Source organism: Oncorhynchus mykiss, chromosome 22, assembly GCF_013265735.2.
Source record: "Oncorhynchus mykiss isolate Arlee chromosome 22, USDA_OmykA_1.1, whole genome shotgun sequence".
NCBI lineage: Eukaryota > Metazoa > Chordata > Actinopteri > Salmoniformes > Salmonidae > Oncorhynchus > Oncorhynchus mykiss.
This window is the reverse complement of record NC_048586.1, coordinates 34,737,219-34,756,272: the sequence shown is the minus strand read 5'-3', so window position 1 is coordinate 34,756,272 and position 19,054 is coordinate 34,737,219. Positions and strand designations below refer to the sequence as shown.

General features: G+C 41.7%; 1 protein-coding gene across 7 annotated transcripts in view; it reads right to left on the bottom strand.

Annotated features, from left to right (window-relative positions):
• The window catches only part of LOC110501792 (unconventional myosin-Ib), a 169,164-nt gene that overhangs the window by 15,770 nt on the left and 134,340 nt on the right, over positions 1-19,054 (bottom strand). For 2 of the 7 annotated variants that reach the window (XM_021579618.2, XM_021579620.2), the window contains exons 12-24: positions 12,885-12,971; positions 12,661-12,726; positions 12,368-12,373; positions 11,045-11,149; positions 7,784-7,846; positions 7,277-7,477; positions 6,368-6,594; positions 5,960-6,160; positions 4,230-4,323; positions 3,140-3,289; positions 2,554-2,622; positions 2,364-2,450; positions 1,892-1,978 (exon numbers count right to left, since the gene is read on the bottom strand). In XM_021579618.2, the coding sequence (XP_021435293.1) occupies positions 1,892-1,978; positions 2,364-2,450; positions 2,554-2,622; positions 3,140-3,289; positions 4,230-4,323; positions 5,960-6,160; positions 6,368-6,594; positions 7,277-7,477; positions 7,784-7,846; positions 11,045-11,149; positions 12,368-12,373; positions 12,661-12,726; positions 12,885-12,971 (1,443 nt within the window). The remainder of the gene's footprint in view (positions 1-1,891; positions 1,979-2,363; positions 2,451-2,553; positions 2,623-3,139; positions 3,290-4,229; positions 4,324-5,959; positions 6,161-6,367; positions 6,595-7,276; positions 7,478-7,783; positions 7,847-11,044; positions 11,150-12,367; positions 12,374-12,660; positions 12,727-12,884; positions 12,972-19,054) is intronic. The other 5 variants (XM_036959173.1, XM_021579622.2, XM_021579619.2 and 2 more) reach the window with 3 other exon arrangements.

Here is a 19,054-nt window from a genome sequence, read left to right as displayed (position 1 = left end):
TCTCACATAGTAAGAGATTACAGCGGAATGCAATGACAAACTTCATCAAGAAAACAACAGACCAAGACAGTAGTGGGTTGTAGCACTTTCTGTTGCTCCTAAGGGAAGGAAGTAAGGAAGGTTCCATTGCAGTAAAAAAAAAAAACACAGAGGCTGCTAGCACAGAGAGGTTTATAGTTTAAAGTACAGATCGACCGTTTAATCGGCAGGGCCGATTTCAAGATTTCATAACAATCCTTTTTTGGATGCCGATTATATTGCAATCGAGGAAACTGCGTGGCAGGCTGACCACCTGTTACGCGAGTGCAGTATCAAAAGGACCTTGTGGCTGCAATGAGCCAAGGTAAGTTGCTAGCTAGCATTAAACTTATCTTATAAAAAACGTTACCTACACATAGTTTTTGATATTACTAGGTTAACTAGCTTGTCCTGCGTTGCACATAATATATGCGGTGCCTGTTAATTTATCATCGAATCACAGCCTACTTCAACTTTGCCAAATGGGTGATGATTTAACAAACGCGCGATGATTTAACGAAAGCGCATTTACAAAAAAAGCACATATGTTGCACAAATGTACCTAACCATAAACATCAATGCCTTTCTTAAAATCAATACACAAGTATATTTCTTTAAAACTGCATATTTAGTTAAAATAAATGTATATTAGCAGGCAATATTAACTAGGGAAATTGGGTCACATCCCTTGCGTTCAGTGCAAACAGAGTCAGGGTATATGCAACAGTTTGGACCGCCTGGCTTGTTGCGAGCTGTGTTTCTTCCTAACAAAGACCATAATTAATTTGCCAGAATATTACATAATTATGACATAACATTGAAGGTTGTGCAATGTAACAGAAATATTTAGAATTAGGGTTGCCACCCGTTTGACAAAATACGGAATGGTTCTGTATTTCACTGAAATAAACGTTTTGTTTTTGAAATTATAGTTTCCGGATTTTACCATATTAAAGACCAAAGGCTCGCATTTCTGTGTGTTTATTATAATTAAGTCTATGATTTGATATTTGATAGTGCAGTCTGACTGAGCGGTGGCAGCAGCAGGCTCGTAAGCATTCATTCAAACAGCACTTTACTGCATTTGTCAGCAGCTCTTAGCAATGCTTCAAGCATTGTGCTGCACAGTGCTGTTTATGACTTCAAGCCAATCAACTCCCGAGAATAGTCTGGCAATACTAAAGTGCCTATAAGAACATCCTATAGTCAAAGGTAAATGAAATAGTCGACGCGTCATTATTCCTATAGTAACTACAACCTAAAACTTCTTAACTGGGAATATTAAAGAACTGGGAATATTGAACCACCAGCTTTCATATGTTCTCATGTTCTGAGCAAGGAACTTAAAAGTTAGCTTTTTTACATGGCACATATTGCACTTTTACTTTCTTCTCCAACACTGTTTTTGCATTATTTAAACCAAATTGGACAACTTTCATCATTTATTTGAGAGTATATATAATTTATTTATGTATTATATTAAGTTAAAATAAAAGGGTTCATTGTTCATTCAGTATTTTTGTAATTGTCACTATTACAAATATATATAAAAATCATCCGATTAATCTGTATAGTTTTTTGGGGTCCACCAATAATCGGTATTGGCATTGAAAAATCATAAAATCGGTCAACCTCTAGTTTAAAGGGTAAAAATATGTTACTGGGTAACCCTTTCAACAACCTACAAAATTACACCTATTAAAGGGAAAATAAAACATGAGTTACAAACAATGGTAGACAAGGGGCGACATTAGTGGACCATGGGACAACAGAGGGATGAGGAGGAGCCATGTCAGTTTCAAGGGGAGGGGCGGGACATGGGGGATGACGGACAGCTGGGACGGCAAAACACGATGGCAGCAGACTTAAATACCTTGGTCCCCTGCCAGTATGCCCATATGACAGACACGGCATGCTTATTCCGTGCCTCCGTCTTTAGGCGCCGCAGCTCCATCCGGGCCTGGGGGTGGCCAGGAGGGTGGAAGGATAGAGGGAGCAGGGAGGGAAGAGTGAGATGAGGGAAGAATTAGAGGGGGAAAGAGTGAAAAATAGTGATAAAAAGCAGCGGTCGTAAAAGATCAGCCAGCAGAAGACGACTAGAGGGGAAAAAGCTGTGGAATTGCTCTAGTTTAGCTTTTAGTATAGCTGGGAGACCTGAACAGAGCCATGTCTTAAAATACTGTATTTTCCTACCTGGCTCTGTCACAGACAAACCTTGTAAAAGCAAAAAGTCAGTGGATGCCCATAATCAGTAGTCCATCAATTTTCTTCCCAATATCTTCATTCTACACATCTTTACATTGTCTAATTGTTATGTTGCCATTAGGTAGTGTTTGAGCCAGTACCTGGGTCCCGTGCCAGTACGCTGCAATGGTAGTCACTGCCTCCTTGCATCTCTTCTCGTATTTCAGCTGTCGCAAGATCTTGCGGGCCTGGAGAAAAACAATTTGTTTAAAAACATACCATTACTGCAATGTTATCAAAGAAAAATATGCATTCGTATAGTGTTTGACTAGCATGCTGACATAGACATACCTTCCACCCTCTGGTGAAGGACTGCATCACTAGTGTAGCACTCTTGATCTTCACATATTTCTTTTGTTGCTGAAACAGGACAAGGCAAAAAACACTGAGCTCAATAGACAAGTCAATTCAAACTTCAGTAATCTAAAATCTATAGCTAGCATAATACAGATGTGGGAATTTAATTTGACCACCCTGTTGCATGACATTTCCTGAATAGTAGGAAATGTAAACTTGTAGTGTATTCGAGTTTTAAAAAGGCTTCTAAAGTTTGTAATTTCCACTTTAAAAAAATGTAGACTTGATTTGTAGAAATGTATCAACTCACACAAAAATGTCCATTAATTATGATCCACACAATAATTCACATTTCCTGTTACTGCAGTATTATTTTCCTGCTGTGAGAAACTGGTTAAATGAAGAACCTACACCTGTACAACAGCAGAAATGAATAGGAGAGGAATCATGATTCTCTTCCTGCCTTTCCCCTACTGATTCTGAGAATCATCCAAACTAGAATTTCTGGAAAACCTGGGGACTTTGGGAAAGTTGAAGTTGTGTGTGCCTGCATGTCCATAGGTGAGACAAGCTAACTCACTGCATATCTGCGGTACCAGGCTGCTACCACCACCTGGCTTTTCTTCAGCAGGAGGAAGTGAGTACGACACTTCCACCCCCGGTAGATCTTCTGAATCAGGGTGGCCAGGTCCTCCAGACACGCTCTTCTCCTCTCCTCCAGGGTGAACAGCTGGGGACACAGGAAGAGGGTGGGCATCAAGAGGATGATAGGAACATCAACATGTACTATGATACTAGGGACGCCAGCATAGTCTGTACAATTTAGGAATGAGCGGACATGTTCAATGAGACAGGATGCCATTTTTTAACAATATTGTGTGGTTTTGGAAGCGGCACAAGATCTTGAGAGTGATAAGGGGCTTCTATATGTGCCCAAACATTTCCTCCACCTCAAAGACAGATCTAGGAGATGGGAGTTCAGTGACCTAGACTAGACCCCACCATACCACCAGCCTGACTGAACCTTCACTGTACAGCTGAGAGATGGAGATACCTAGCTAATCTGCTAAGAAGGTACAGTAGATCAAAGATAAGGACAAACCCCTTTGAGATCAGGCTTTGTTTAGGCTGGCTCCTGGACTGACTAAAGAGTATGTTGTTCCACCCACCACTACAGTTTCTAAAAGCCCATGGTGCTATGAAGACTAGGCCTAAATGTTCCTCTTTTTCCCACATGCTCCTATCTGAGCCACTGTATAATGGATAAGTGAAGCCATGTGTTCTCAGAATGTTCCATAATGTTGGTTAAGCGTCGTAATTAGTAGAGAGGGGCACGACTTCCTTCTTCTAGAAGCCTTTTAACGCAGGTCAAGCATGAGAGCATCAGCCAACTGGATTCTGGCATTAGTCTATCTGTACATTAATACATCAGTCTCCTCACATTTGTGATCTATGGCTACATCTTCTGTACTAATAAAACTGGACAAGTTACAGAGCATGCTGCTCTTTCCAAGGTTAAGGGTTACCGCCAAGGATGTGACTTATGTCATAATTATTATTTTTTAAATTGAAACAATCACGTAGTACCATTAATACTATCCAACACAGTAAGAGGGTCCAGATCAACTGGGTGTGCCTCTGCAATATCATGGTATATCATGTCATGCTACCGTTCTGGGGTTCCTGATGAAGATTTTGGAGCGTCCGTAGGCAAACTCCTCAGCTGGAACAGAACAGTCTGTCAGCAGCACCTCCACTCCATCCCTACAAGGAGACAGAGGTACAGCTCTTGACTATTCTGTTACGACCCTTCTCTTAACTAGTTAGACATGTGTCATGTACATGATTAAAGGTACAACATGGGGACAGTTATGATGAAGCGGAAAGGACAAAAGATAGGGGACTAAAGGGAGAGACAGACCGAGGGAGAGGGAGAGACGGACCGAGGGAGAGGAAGAGACAGAGGGTAGATGGATCGGATAAGGCAGAGAGAACACAGGCGGCAAGAATGCCATTCTACGACGATAACAGTCTATATCTGAAGTAACATGTGGGAGGAAAACATGTTGTAACCTCATGAACCACTTACACACCATATAAGGAGTATAGACACCAAATATGCTGTTGTGTATAATCCACATCAGATAGGAATCGATGTAATACATTTTAGGGATAGGTATTTGAAATTATTTCACTATTCAAATGATATGGGCTCCCAAGTGATTGGGGCTCAAGCGTGGCACAGTGGTCTAAGGCACTGCATCTCAGTGCAAGAGGCGTCACTATAGTACCTGGTTCGAATCTAGGCTGTATCACATCCGGCCGTGATTGGTAGTCCCATAGGGTGGTGCACAATTGGCCCAGCGTCGTCCGGAGTAGGCCGTCATTATAAATAAGAATGTTCTTAACTGACTAGTAAAACAATATGACATAAGATATCCGGATAGTAACAAAAAAAAATAGAAAATGTTTTGCTTTGACTCTCGACCAATCAGAATGATGCAAATGCATATGGCAGGGCCGGACATGCTACCTTTCCTCCAGTAGTTTGTCTAAAATCAAAAGCGAAAGAAAAGGCTGATTTACGCCATGATAGAACTGATTCTGAAAAGGGTTTCTGGTGAGTGTTTTGCATTGATCTGTGCCATGTATTGTGGAAATGCTATTTTAAGTAAATACCGTTGTCAGGGCTGTCTGCAGGGCTGAATGAGCAGCGGTAGCTCAATGCACCATTATAAAAACTATATTCAAAAGTTTGTTTTATTTAAATTAATAATTTCAAATGTCACGGTATATCCTTGTAGGTAAAAATGTCACAAGGATAATTTAGACAAAGCTTTTTCATTGTTAAAATAGGCCTCGATTTTTTTTTCCCCGCAAAAAAATGTTCGCTCAGGTAACCAAATACTAAAGTCTGTTTGATTAACCGTGCCCATCCCTAATACCTTTACAGTGAGTGCAACATGACTTAGAGTGATATTGGCACACAGCAGAGATATGGTGCAACTGCCTCAACATGCCCTGGACGAAGTAAAGGAAATTGCTGAGCTGTTAGATGGTCTGATAGTCACCCCAGTGCAACCAGATGTAGCCAACCCAAAACAGCTTGTTGACATCATTGTATCATGGTGGGATATGAATGGGCAATTCATCCATGGATGACTATACTGCTGTTGCTACATTGTTATCCAGTTAGAACACTGCTAAACATGGGAAAGGAAACTGTAAAAGCCCTTCGTGAAAACTGCTGATGTAAAAAGGCTTAATAAATACATTAGATTGATTTGATTGAGGAAGAGGTAGATATTTTTACTCGATGATCATCACATGGTAAATAAAATATTCCCAACAGGCAGATAATAACTACAGTATTTCTGTAAAGGCAGAGCTGAGGTCATACCTCGCGGGTCCTCTCCAGTGAGGCCAGGTCTGCTTGCAGAGCATCTTGTACCGCTCCAGACAGGGCTCGTAGGGCTGGCGGAATGCATAGCCTGCCCTCCTCACACGCACATTCTCCATCAGACCCAGGTAACGCACCTGGTGACACACCAGTGAGTCGGTGAAGATGTGGGCTGCCTTCTTATCGTTGGGCTTGATGCACCTGAGGAGAACAGACAGACAGTCAGACACTATTGCATGAACATGCAATGGTAGTCACTGGACCTGATCAGAGTTAACACAGATCTCAGAATACTGCCCCAAGGATCTTAGATTTCTTTCTGATCACAACACTGTTCCTTTTGAATACGTGATCCTCAGAGTGAACGGTAATTTACCTGATGTAGGTGGGGTTCTAGGTTTACTGTACCTGATGTAGTTGGGGTTCTTGGTCTGCAGGTTCCTCATTAGTCCCCCTACAGAGGCCTTGAACTGGAAGCCTGCGGTGGGGGGTCTCTTCAGGTTGACCTTTGCAGGGTTTCCCTCAGGAAACAGCTGTCTCATCAGACTGTGGGTGGCCTTGTACATGGCCTGAGACAGGTCTCTGTACAGCAGGTCATTGTTCTTGTCTACAAAGCCCTCCACACGGTACAGCACCTAGACCAGAAGACAATTATGATAACACTAAGACAGTGATGAAAATACTCAGACATAAAGCACAGGAAAATCTGTTATTGCCCCATAAAAAGAACGACAACCCAGAGAGAGGAGGAGTAGTAGTACTTTACTGTCAATCCTAAACTCATCCTGAGGAAATACTTGCCATGGATTGAATCCGATTAATACAAATGCAGCACTGTTTGTGGGGGATGTTGACCAAATGGGGATTATAAGTCTATTTATCCAGAGTGTCTTTAAAGCAGGATATATTCTGGGCTATTCTGGTCCATCATGTGTCAAGGAAAACCTCTGCATTACTGATATTTTTTTATTTTTACAATCACTGCATGTGATGCACTCCAGGTAATGCTCTTAACCCAATCTGCACACTCCTCTCCACTCTGCTCGTGTGACTATAATCAGTATTGATCCTATCTTTTCTCCTCGCCAGTGATTACCAGAGTGTCATATCTAGGTTATAAATGTATATGATTCAGTTTAATTCGGGTCCCCCCAGTGATGGGGTTAATTTATCCATTTCAATTCAGTCAAATCAGGAAATAAACCTAAAATTGGACTTGGAAATTTCAGTTCACTTCCTGAATAGAAATGGAATTGACCCCAACCCTGGGTCCCACACAGTCTCCCAGTATATGTAAAGTGTGTTTCTCCTCCCTACTTTCCCAGCGTAGTGTTGGATGCGGAAGCAGCTGTGAGGCAAGCTGTGGTCTGTCAGGAACTTGGAGTTCTTGCTGAGGCGACTCTCAAAGTGCTGGTGCTCAGCACAGATGGTGTTGAGCTTGTCTAGGAAGGTGTCATCAGTCACTGTGCCTGGCCTGAGACATTCCTCATCCAACATGGCCAGGATACCATTCTGGTTCTGCAACAGAGAAGGAGAGGAGAGAGTGGGATTATTATAACACATTCCTCTTAACATATTATTCTGAGAATACCATTTTCAAAATAAACTCTAAATGTACGATACAGTATTATAATTGTTCTAAACAGAGTCAACTGTGATTACAGCCCAAAGTTAACCCATATTTGAGGTAATCATGTCTGGTCATTAGCGATAAACCATGTGTATATCATGGAAAATTGTTTCAAGGTAATTATTCATGATTATTGTGAAATTGCTTTGTTTTGCTTTACAAGAATCAGATGACATTGAGGGAGACCAACTTACATTCTCAATGAGGTCACAGATAATGGCGTTGTTGAAATACTCAATGTTGGTCCATTCAATGCCCTGTCACAAACAGAGACCAAGAGTTTACAAACAGGTTACTATATTCTCTTTTTCCCCACTAACTTTCACTTATGTCTTGAGCTTTCTAACAAAGCATTGTCCTGTAGTGTAATCCTGACCTCAACCTAGACTTACTTATACAGACCTGAGTGGCTTAAGAGATAAACCCACTGACCTTCAAGACTCTCAGACAGGCAGCTAACCAATGGGCCATAGAGTACCACAGTACGAGTCATAATACCCATATAACCTAGCGGTCACACACGGAGATGGTTCCAATTGTTTATCCACCATTCATTTTTCCCATAAGGGATTTTAGAAAACCTTCAAATAAGGGCTGTTCTGTGTAGGCTTGTCCTGGCGTGATGTTCTGATAACTGTGTAAATCTCTCTAGGACAAGATTACTTTTATCAATATATTTGCTTGTATTTACCCCCCCCCAAAAAAATCGAAATACTAATTAGCTGCTAATGCGGCTATCATAAAGAACTACAAATTCCATGATTCTGGACGAGACGAACGAATGAAGGCAAAGGCAAACTACAAGGCAAACTACATATTTTTAGATAAAAGTAGTAATTCATTAATTTGCTACATTTCTTTAAGTGGACAATTCTGTGAACTGTCTTGTGTAAGTTTTAAATTGACACAATACCTGTTAGCAAAGGTATCAGCTAGAGATGACATGCAGGAGCTTGCAGGGATGTGTAGTCTTGCATGTCTAATGTTAGAAAAAAATGAATGGAACCATTTCAATGTTTGACCGCTAGGTTTTAGGGGTATTATGACACCTCAACGGTGGGGCTCTATTTAGTCAACAACTTACAGAACAGAGAATCAAAATGCATCATACTGGCTGTATTTCTATCACGTGAAAGTTATATATAAACTACCGTAAAAAAACAAAACACTTTTATTTCAAAAACAAGGACATTTCTAAGTGACCCTAAACTTTTGTACATTAAAATAACAAATTGATCAGAAATACAGTGCAGACATTGTTAATGTTGTGAATGACTACTGTAGCTGGAATATCTACATAGGCATACAGAGGCCCATTATCTGCAACCAAATAGTACCCGCAAAAGACCAGTCTCAACGTTAACAGTGAAGAGGCAACTCCGCAATGCTGGCCTTCTAGGCAGGGTTGCAAAGTAAAGCCATATCTCTGTCCAGTGTCTGTGTTCTTTTGTCCATCTTCATCTTTTATTTTTATTGGCTAGTCAGAGATATGACTTTTTCTTCGCAACTCTGCCTAGAAGGCCAGCATCCCGGAGTTGCCTCTTCACTGTTGATGTTGAGAATGGTGTTTTGCGGGTACCATTTAATGAAGCTGCCAGTTGAGGACTTGTGAGGCATCTGTTTCTCAAACTAGACACTCTAATGTACTTGTCCTCTTGCTCAGTTGTGCACCGGGGCCTCCCACTCCTTTACCTATTCTGATTGGCGCTGTTCTGTGAAGGGAGTAGTACAAAGCGTTGTAGGAGATCTTTTCTCGTACATGGAATAGTCTTCATTTCTCAGAACAAGAATAGACTGACGAGTTTCAGAAGAAATGTCTTTGTTTCTGGCCAATTTGAGCCTGTAATCGAACCCTCAAATGCTGATGCTCCAGATACTCAACAAGTCTAAAGATGTTTTATTGCTTCTTTAATCAGAACAGCAGTTTTCAGCTGGGTTATTAACATAATTGCAAAAGGGTTTTCTAAAGATCAATTAGCCTTTTAAAATGATAAACTTGGATTAGTTAACACAACATGGCGTTGGAACACAGAAGTGATGATTGCTGATAATGGGGCTCTGTACGCCTATGTAGATATTCCAGGAATATCAGGAAAACCAGGACATTTCTAAGCGACCCCAAACTTTTGAACGGTAGTGTGTATATATAGAAAACTTGATTGCTGACACGCAAAACATTTTGGGACTATATCAACAATGGATTACTGAAACAAATACTAAAAGATAGTTTTGGGTGGAATTTTCATTTAAGCAGTTCACCATATCTGATAGTATCTAAAACATTTGTCTGGCCTGACTGACCAAAGCCATTCAGTCAGATCTGCTGTTGTTGGTTTAACACAGCTGTAGCTTGGGGTTTAAACAGTAAGAGTCCTTAAAATATATTTTCTATTCAATGTATACACATTTATATACACTTCAATAATAGCACAAGACTCAAGAGCACAGCATGTTTCTGAAAGAGCGTGCCTGTTTGGACAACATTAAAAATGGTGCCGAACCACAGGGCTTGTCAGGGCTGGTAACTGGTGGTTCTGGCCGACTTGGTCTGTGTGACAGACAGGGAGACCAGGTTTGGGGGCGGGGCTGGGTTAGCCATGTGGGGATGCGGATTCTGCATCCGGATCCTGCATCCCTCCCGTCTCCCACAGTGTAGCATTTTCCCATGCACTGATGTGGAGCGAGGCCAGGCAATGGAATATCATGGAGGGGAGGTCAAGGGAGCAGCACTCACATACTTAGAGCTCTGAAAGCAAACAGAGGCCTGAGCCCCAGGGAAAGAAGTCTGTTTACCCCTGCTGGAGTGAAGGATCACTTCAGTCCCCAAACCCACAGAGGAGAGGAGAGGAGAGGAGAGGAGAGGAGAGGAGAGGAGAGGAGAGGAGAGGAGAGGAGAGGAGAGGAGAGGATGGAAAGAGTGGTGAAGAAAGCAGGAGAGAAGGTTGAGGGAGAGAGAGGACTAGAGCGATAAATGAGGTGGACAATAGAACATGGAGGAAGTGCAATGGGCTACAGAGGCAGAGAGGAAAGAAAAGAGTGAAAGAGCAAGAGATACATGAAGTGAACGGGAGCGACTGGACAAAACAGCGTGATATAGGCATGGTCAACATCACAGCCCAGACGTACTAGAACACTGGTTGACAGGCCTGGCTCAAACTACAAATGGACCTGTTAGTGTGTAGAGGTGTCAGGGGGGCAGAGGGTGCTATGGTTGTGGGTGAACGGTGCAAGGTGGATGGCTTTATGGGGCAACTCCCTCCTCTGTGGATGCCAGTAGATTGGGTCATGTTCATTAGACACCAAACTTAAGAAACTAGACTGAAAAAGGGAGGGACCACCTGTACTGTGTGGTGCATTAAGTAACACTCATTTTTATTCTGTTTCTACACGTTTTGATACAGTGTGCTCTACAGCCCTGTTGTCCCCAGTAAGGGAAACGGGGAACCGTTCCTTACCTCTCTCACGTACTCCTCCTGCTCTTCACGTAGCGTCAGTTCGATGAAGATCTGCTGAAGCTTCTCGTTGCAGTAGTTGATGATGAACTGTTCAAAGCTGTTGTCCTGTAGAGGAGAACACCCATAGATACCATTTAGACTCATGTTCGGTCATTAGGCCACATTTAGGCTGTCCAGATGCAAACAGCAGGGTACCATATGGCACCACATTCAGTACTCTCTCATCTGCCTGCCACTGTGAAATGCACCATCTGTTTCTGTGTTGTCATGAAGCCGTTCAATAAGCTTCCGGGTCACTTCCGGGGTCCTTCTTCCCCTTTGTCCCACTTGTTGGATCACACTAAGGTAATGCCAAACAGACCCGGGCTGGCTCCATAATTGCTCGAGCTCCATTCCTTCACTGCAATGTCACGCCAACAAATAAAATGTCTCTTTCCAAACAAACCGAGATAATCTATTTTCTCTCTGAACTACTGTGGTAACTGATCTACTATAAAACTGAGGCAATGCTAGCTACCAATCTAGGCAACCAACCAAGCAGAATGGGTCTATAACTTTCTATTCCTTGGTGACATTCCTCATTGCTTTACAACCACTCTTGAACAAACAAAGGACAGTGTCTTTGGACAATAAGACAAATAGCTGCCTGATCATAAAATCCTACCTGTGTTTCTTATCATGAATACATGTAAACTAATCTCGGTAAAGCTTCAGTGTTAATCATAAACTTGTTTCAAAGGTGTTGAACAGCGAGTATGAAAGACAGTTTGTTAACCATTTCAAAACCCAAATTATGAAAATGATCCCCTTTTCCTATTAATTAAGATGACCAGTTAGTTTTTCATTGCAATCAACCCTACTTGGCAAACAGCATCAGCGTTGGTTGGGTTAGGAAACAATATCACTCCATTTGCTTAGGTTACAGTGGGTTAGAACAGCATCAATATGGGGCGAAGGGTGTGCTGGACACCTTTGGTCAGGAAAAGCAGGCCACACATGGCAACAGAAGGAGAGTGTTCATACATAACCTGGTCTCAGATCTGTTTGTGCAGCCTTGCCAAACACTTGGCATGACGAGGACCATAGGAGTTGACAAGACAGCACAAACAGATCTGGGACCAGGCTACTTCATACACTCTTCAGAAAGAGTGTAGCTCTGAATGTCTATTGAATGTCCTCTCCTTCACTTAAGATGCACCAGTACTCCTTCATATGCCACCACAAAAAAACACAATGGAAGTCCTGTTATAGATGAGGATCTGAATTAAGACTTGAAGATAGATCGCAGCATGCACACTGCACACTCTCGGCAGGTGTACTTACTCCATCCTGTCGGCCCAGACACAACAACATGCAGTAGAGAGGAATGGAACGACTTCACAATGAGTGGGGAACAGTCAGGCACATTAGGTACATGAACTTGAGATCAACTTAAAAACACACACATGGAAGTTTAGTTGCTAGTTGTTTATGTCAAATGTATAATCTCATGAAACCACACAAGTTCTTTGTTTTAGGCAAACAATATGCTTCTGCTCATGGGTGAGGGGTCGTGTGAGGTATTTCCGTCCATTTAGGCCAGGGACCCATTTGCCAAACTGAGCCATTACTCTTACCTCAAATATTTCAAAACCATAGATGTCCAGGACTCCCATCACCTTGTGGCGTGTTTTGGCCTGAGCCTGAGAGGAGAAATAGAAAGTAGAAGATACATAAAAAATGATAGTCCTGTCTTAGTGACACTCATTAAATCTACTTTGGTAGGGCTTATATCTTTACAGTCAATGGCTTATAGAATAATAGTTGACAAATCTGGCTCATTTAATGAGGCCAGACCTACCTTGATGCTTTCATTGATCCTGGTGACCAGCCAGCTGAACAGACGGCTGTAGAGGTTTTTGGCCAGGGCATCACGGGCATAGTAGGCCTAGCAAATCACAACTGAGGGCTTAGTATACAGCGCCTTCAGGAAGCATTCAGCCCCCTTGATTTTTTCCACATTTTGTTACGTTAGCCTCATTATAAAATGGTTAAATAAATAAAATAATCCTCTATCTACAAACAGTACTCCATAATGACAAAGCAAAAACAGGTTTAGACATTTTTGCAGACTTGTAAAAATAAAAAACTGAAATACCTTACGTAAATAAGTATTCAGGCCCTTTGCTATGAGACTTGAAATTGAGCTCAGGTGCATCCGGTTTCCATTGATCATCCTTGAGATGTTTCTACAACTTTATTGGAGTCCACCTGTGGTAAATTCAATTGATTTACCTTGATTTGGAAAGGCACACACCTGTCGGTCTATGTAAGGTCCTACAGTTGACAGTGCATGTCAGAGCAAAAACCAAGCCACGAGGCAGAAGGAATTGTCCGTAGAGCTCCGAGACAAGATTGTGTTGAGGCACAGGGTACCAAACAATGTCTGCAGCATTGAAGGTCCCCAAGAACACAGTGGCCTCCATTGTTAAATAGAAGAAATTTGGAACCCCCAAGACTCTTCCTAGAGCTGGCCGCCTGGCCAAACTGAGCAATCGGTGGGGCAGGGCCTTTGTCAGGAAGGAGTCCAAGAACTCAATGGTCACTGACAGCACTCCAGAGTTCTTCTGGGGAGATGGGAGAACCTTCCAGAAGGACAACCATCTCTGTAAGACTCCAGCAATAAGGCCTTTATTGTAGAGTGGCCAGACGGAAGACACTCCTCAGTAAAAGGCACATGACAGCTCGCTTGGAGTTTGCCAAAAGGCACCTAAAGACTCAGACCATGAGAAACAAGATTATCTGGTCTAATGAAAACAAGATTGAACTATTTGGCCTGAATGACAAGCATCACGTCTGGAAGAAACCTGGCACCATCCCTACGGTGAAGCATGGCGGCGGCAGCATCATGCTGTCGGATTGTTTTTCCGTGGCAGGGACTGGGAGACAAGTCAAGATCGAGGGAAATATGAACAGAGCAAAGTATAGAGAGATCCTTTATGAAAGCCCCAGTCTGAGTTCCTGAGCAGGTGAAGGTTCACCTTCCAACAGGACAACAACCATAAGCACACATCCAAGACAATGCAGGAGGGGCTTCGGGACAAGTCTCTGAATGTCCTTGAGTGGCCCAGCCAGAGCCCGGACTTGAAACCAATCGAACATCTCTGGAGAGACCTGAAAATAGCTGTGCAGCAACGCTCCCCATCCAACCTGACAGAGCTTGGGAGGATCTGTGGTGAAGAATGGGAAAGAAACAACAAATGCAGGTGTGCCAAGCTTTTAGCGTCCTACCCAAGAAGACTCGAGGCTGTAATCGCTGCCAAAAGTGCTTCAACAAAGGGTCTGAATACTTAAGTAAATGTGATATTTCCATTTGCTATTTTAACTTTTTATGGCTGCAGGGGCAGTATTGAGTAGCTTGGATGAAAAGGTGCCCATTGTAAACGGCCAGCTCCTCAGTCTCAGTTGCTAATATATGCATATTATTATTATTATTATTGAATTGAAAACACTCTGAAGTTTCTAAAACTGTTTGAATTATGCCTGTGAGTATAACAGAACTCATATTGCAGACAAAAACCTGAGAAATTCCACTTCCTGTTTGTATTTTATCTGGGGGTGGCAGATTTTCAACCAAGCTCTCATTGAAATTACAGCGAGATATGGATGAGTTTTGACTTCCTACGCCTTCCACTAGATGTCAACAGTCAATAGAACTTTGTCTGATGACTAATGAGAAGGGGGGTCGAATGAGACAGGAAATAGTCACCACTGCCACAAGTTGACCATGCTTTCACCATGCGCGTTCACAGGGGAAGGACCTGCGTTCCACCGGTCATCTGAAGTCATTCTAATGTAAACAACATTCTAAAGATTGATTCAGTACATCGTTTGACATGTTTCTACTGACTGTTACGGAACTTTTGGACATTTCATCACGTTATAGTGGATGTGCTTTGTGACTTTGGAATTGTTTACCAAACGCGCTAACCAAAGTAGCTAATTGGACATAAATAATGGACATTTTCGAACAAATCAAGCATTTATTGTGGACCTGGGATTCCTAGGACTGCATTCTGATGAAGTTCATCAAAGGTAAGGAAACATTTGTCATGTATTTTCTGGTTTCTGTTGACTCCAACATGGCGGCTAATTTGGCTTCTGTTCTGAGCTCCGTCTCAGATTATTGCATGGGTTGATTTTTCCGTAATTTAAAAGAAAATCTGACACAGCGGTTGCATTAAGGAGAGGTATATCTATAATTCCATGTGTATAACTTGTATTATCATCTACATTTATGATGAGTATTTCTGTTGAAACGATGTGGCTATGCAAAATCACTTGATGTTTTTGGAACTAGTGAATCTAATACGCCAATGTAAACTCAGATTTTTTTATATAAATATGAACTTTATCAAACAAAACATGCATGTATGTATTGTGTAACATGAAGTCCTATGAGTGTCATCTGATGAAGATAATTCAAGGTTAGTGATTAATTTTCTCTATTTCTGCTTTTTGTGAATGCTATATTTCGCTAGAAAATGACTGTGCTTATTGTGGTTTGGTGGAGACCTAACATAATCGTTTGTAGTGCTTTTGCTGAAAAGCATATTTGAAAATCCGACACTTTGGTGGGATTAACAACAAGATTAACTTTAAAATTATATAAAACACATGTATGTTTTAGGAATTGTAATTATGAGATTTCTGTGGTTTGAATTTGGCGCCCTCTATTTTCACTGGTAGTTGTCATATCGATTCCGTTAGCTGGATTGCAGAAATAACAAGTTTTAATACATTAGCAAAAATTGAGATGTTTTATTTTTTGGGCTTTGTCATTATGGGGTAGTGTGTGTAGATGGATGCACAAACAATTTAATACATTTTAAAATAAATTGTAATGTAACAAAATGTGGAAGTGAATCCTTTCAGAAAGCACCATACATTGAACAAAAATATAAATGCAAAATGCAACAATTAAAGATTGTAGTTACAGTTCATATAAGGAAATCAGTCATTTGAAATAAATTCATTAGGCCCTAATTTATTGATTTCACAGGACCGGGAATGCAGTCACAGATACCTTTTTAAAAAAAGTAGGCGCATGGATAAGATAACCAGTTAGTAGCTGCTGTGACCACAATTTGCCTCATGCAGCGCGACACATCTTGATCACATAAAATTGATCAGGCTGTTGAACATGCAAACAGTTTTTTTTTGCATTGAGATGCAAACACGAGTCACTGAGCCACTTTGTAACCTGGACCATTACAGTAGTGAGTTCTTGTGCAACTTGTTGTTTGCTCTTTGCATGCACATACAGTGGGGCAAAAAAGTATTTAGTCAGCCACCAATTGTGCAAGTTCTCCCACTTAAAAAGATGAGAGAGGCCTGTAATTTTGATCAAAGGTACACTTCAACTATGACAGACAAAATGAGAAAAAATATCCAGGAAATCACATTGTATGATTTTTTATGAATTTATTTGCAAATTATGGTAGAAAATAAGTGTTTGGCCACCTACAAACAAGCAAGATTTCTGGCTCTCACAGACCTGTAACTTCTTTAAGAGGCTCCTCTGTCCTCCACTCATTACCTGTATTAATGGCACCTGTTTGAACTTGTATATCACTGTAACATCTGCATACATTTGAAAGTCAGACCCAGTACAGACAGAAGGCAGATCATTAATATACTGGCTGAACAGGAGGGGCCCCGGTATTGACCCTTGGGGCACGCCCACATCATAGCTAAGACTGGGCGACAGCTCATTGCTCACTCTGAGACACTGAGTTCTGCCTTCAAGTTATGATTTCATCCTTCTCAAGGCATCGGGGGAAAATTTGAACTTAAACTGTTAAAGGCGGGTTATGGTAGATTAACATTAAATTATCTGGAAACAGCTCTGGTGGACATTCCTGCAGTTAGCGTGCCAATTACACACTCCCTCAAAAGTTGACATCTATGGGATTGTGTTGTGACAAAACTTCACATTTTGTTCAGTAGATTTCAGTGCTCTCATGCACAGAGAAATATAGCTGTAGTAAATATCTCTGGTAAATGCTTGTAGTAGTGTGGCATTCAACTGGGGCAGGGATAGATCAGTTTTTATGGATGTGAAGTTACAGTCGAGCTGTAATTACAGCTGTAGAATGTTTCTCATTCCAACCATCCACAAGGGAACAGAATTATACATTGAGCTGTCTCCTCAGGAGGTGTGTCCTAGCGTGGGCCGAATAGCATCCCTATAGTTATGGAGGCTCATCCTCTGGCATACAGCCACACTGGAGTAGAGAAAGGCTGTCATTCCTTATGAAAACACACACACGCAAACACACACCGGAAGAGGTGAACTTTCAGTGATAGAGCGCTGTGACATGGACAGGACCAGGAATAACCTCCCTAACAAACAAACACTTCTAGGAGGTGATGCTTGGGCAGGTGATGTGCTATGGATGAGCTGGTGATCCTTTAGTTCGATAGTTCCTCCAAGGGCACAAACCAATGTGCTCTGATTTATTGTCTCAGCCTGGCCTTTATATACCCTTCTGTTTACGCCATCTGGCCGGATGTTTGTGAAGATAAGAGAAAGCACACAGTACCACCAGGGGAGGGTGTCCCGGTCTCAAGGAGTCAGATCTGTAGCCTGGTCCCAGATCTGTTTGTGCTGTCTTGTTAACTCCTATGGTCATTTTCACAGCAATTTAGGAGATGGAAACACAGCACAAACAGATCTGGGACCAGTCGACCAGAAAACTGCCAAGGATGTTTAAAATCACACTTCAGGAGGAGTGAAGCTCATCCCTTCATACTACCCTTCTTAAGCTGCTTTTGTGGAGAACAGGGAGAGAACTAGAGAGAGGACTAGAGAGAGGACTAGCGAGAGGACTAGCGAGAGGACTAGCGAGAGGACTAGCGAGAGGACTAGCCCCTGACATTCTTCTTCTCATCACCAACTGAATGTTGCCTGAACTCAAGCCTCCAGCATAAGGAGAGGAAACTAGCTTCTATTCCTATTTGTTTGTCCTAAACATGAATGTGCATGACTGCCTGAACTCACTAACCTCCAAAACCTGGCCTATTTCTGCAAATTTCCAGGGGAGAATTCACCAAATCCTCATCCATAATGGACATGTTTCCATATACAGTGGATGGGGATAGGAAGTAAGCTAGCCAGAGAATTAAGTCAAAGGGAAATAATCCTCTCATCCACCCACAACTGTAGTGTGAAACATCCCCTGGGACTTAGTCTGTCAGTGCATGAAAGTAAGTGTGTTGCTATACACTGATGACAGGTGGTCTTGTTTGGCTCAGTTGGTGAGGGTATGGCGTTAGCAAAGTCAAGGTTGTGGGTTCAAGTCCCACAGGGAACAAATATACACACTAAAATCAATGCAGTGTCATTTGGGGTAGAGTCTAGTATTAGAACCAACACTGGGTGTGGATACAATGGGAACATGTGGGATTACATTGTATGAATGTAAACGTTAAGTTGTTTATTGATTTTGTCTACATATGTTTTTTTGTAAGTTGGCAAAAAAATATTGCAAAAATATATATATTACTAAAATAAATACATAAAATCAATGCACTCACTGTACTGTGTGGTGATAAAAGTGGCATTCATTAATGAAGCGATAAAGCCTGAGAAGCCAGTGTTAGGAGGATATATTGGCACAGGTGTTGTTAGGGCCGACATAGAAAATGGCTAGCTCATCTGATGAGAGAGCACAACACAGCTAACACAATAACTTCAAACTGATGTTGAAAAGACTGCAAACTAGCTGCACTTTGTTTTGTTTTAACTTTATTCAATTGATATTTCTTTGTATATAAATCCTTAAAAATTAGGCCAGCTGTTTCATGATTTCGACTGGTTGAGAAACGCTGCCTGCCCGTCTGTCTCCTCCTGACCCCTACACGTTCATTACTATGGGGCAGTGGGAGATCAAATTTGAATATTGAAACAATGTTGCTAATTTCGGAGAGACAGACGGCAAGGTTTATACAAATCTCAGCTGTTGAAAA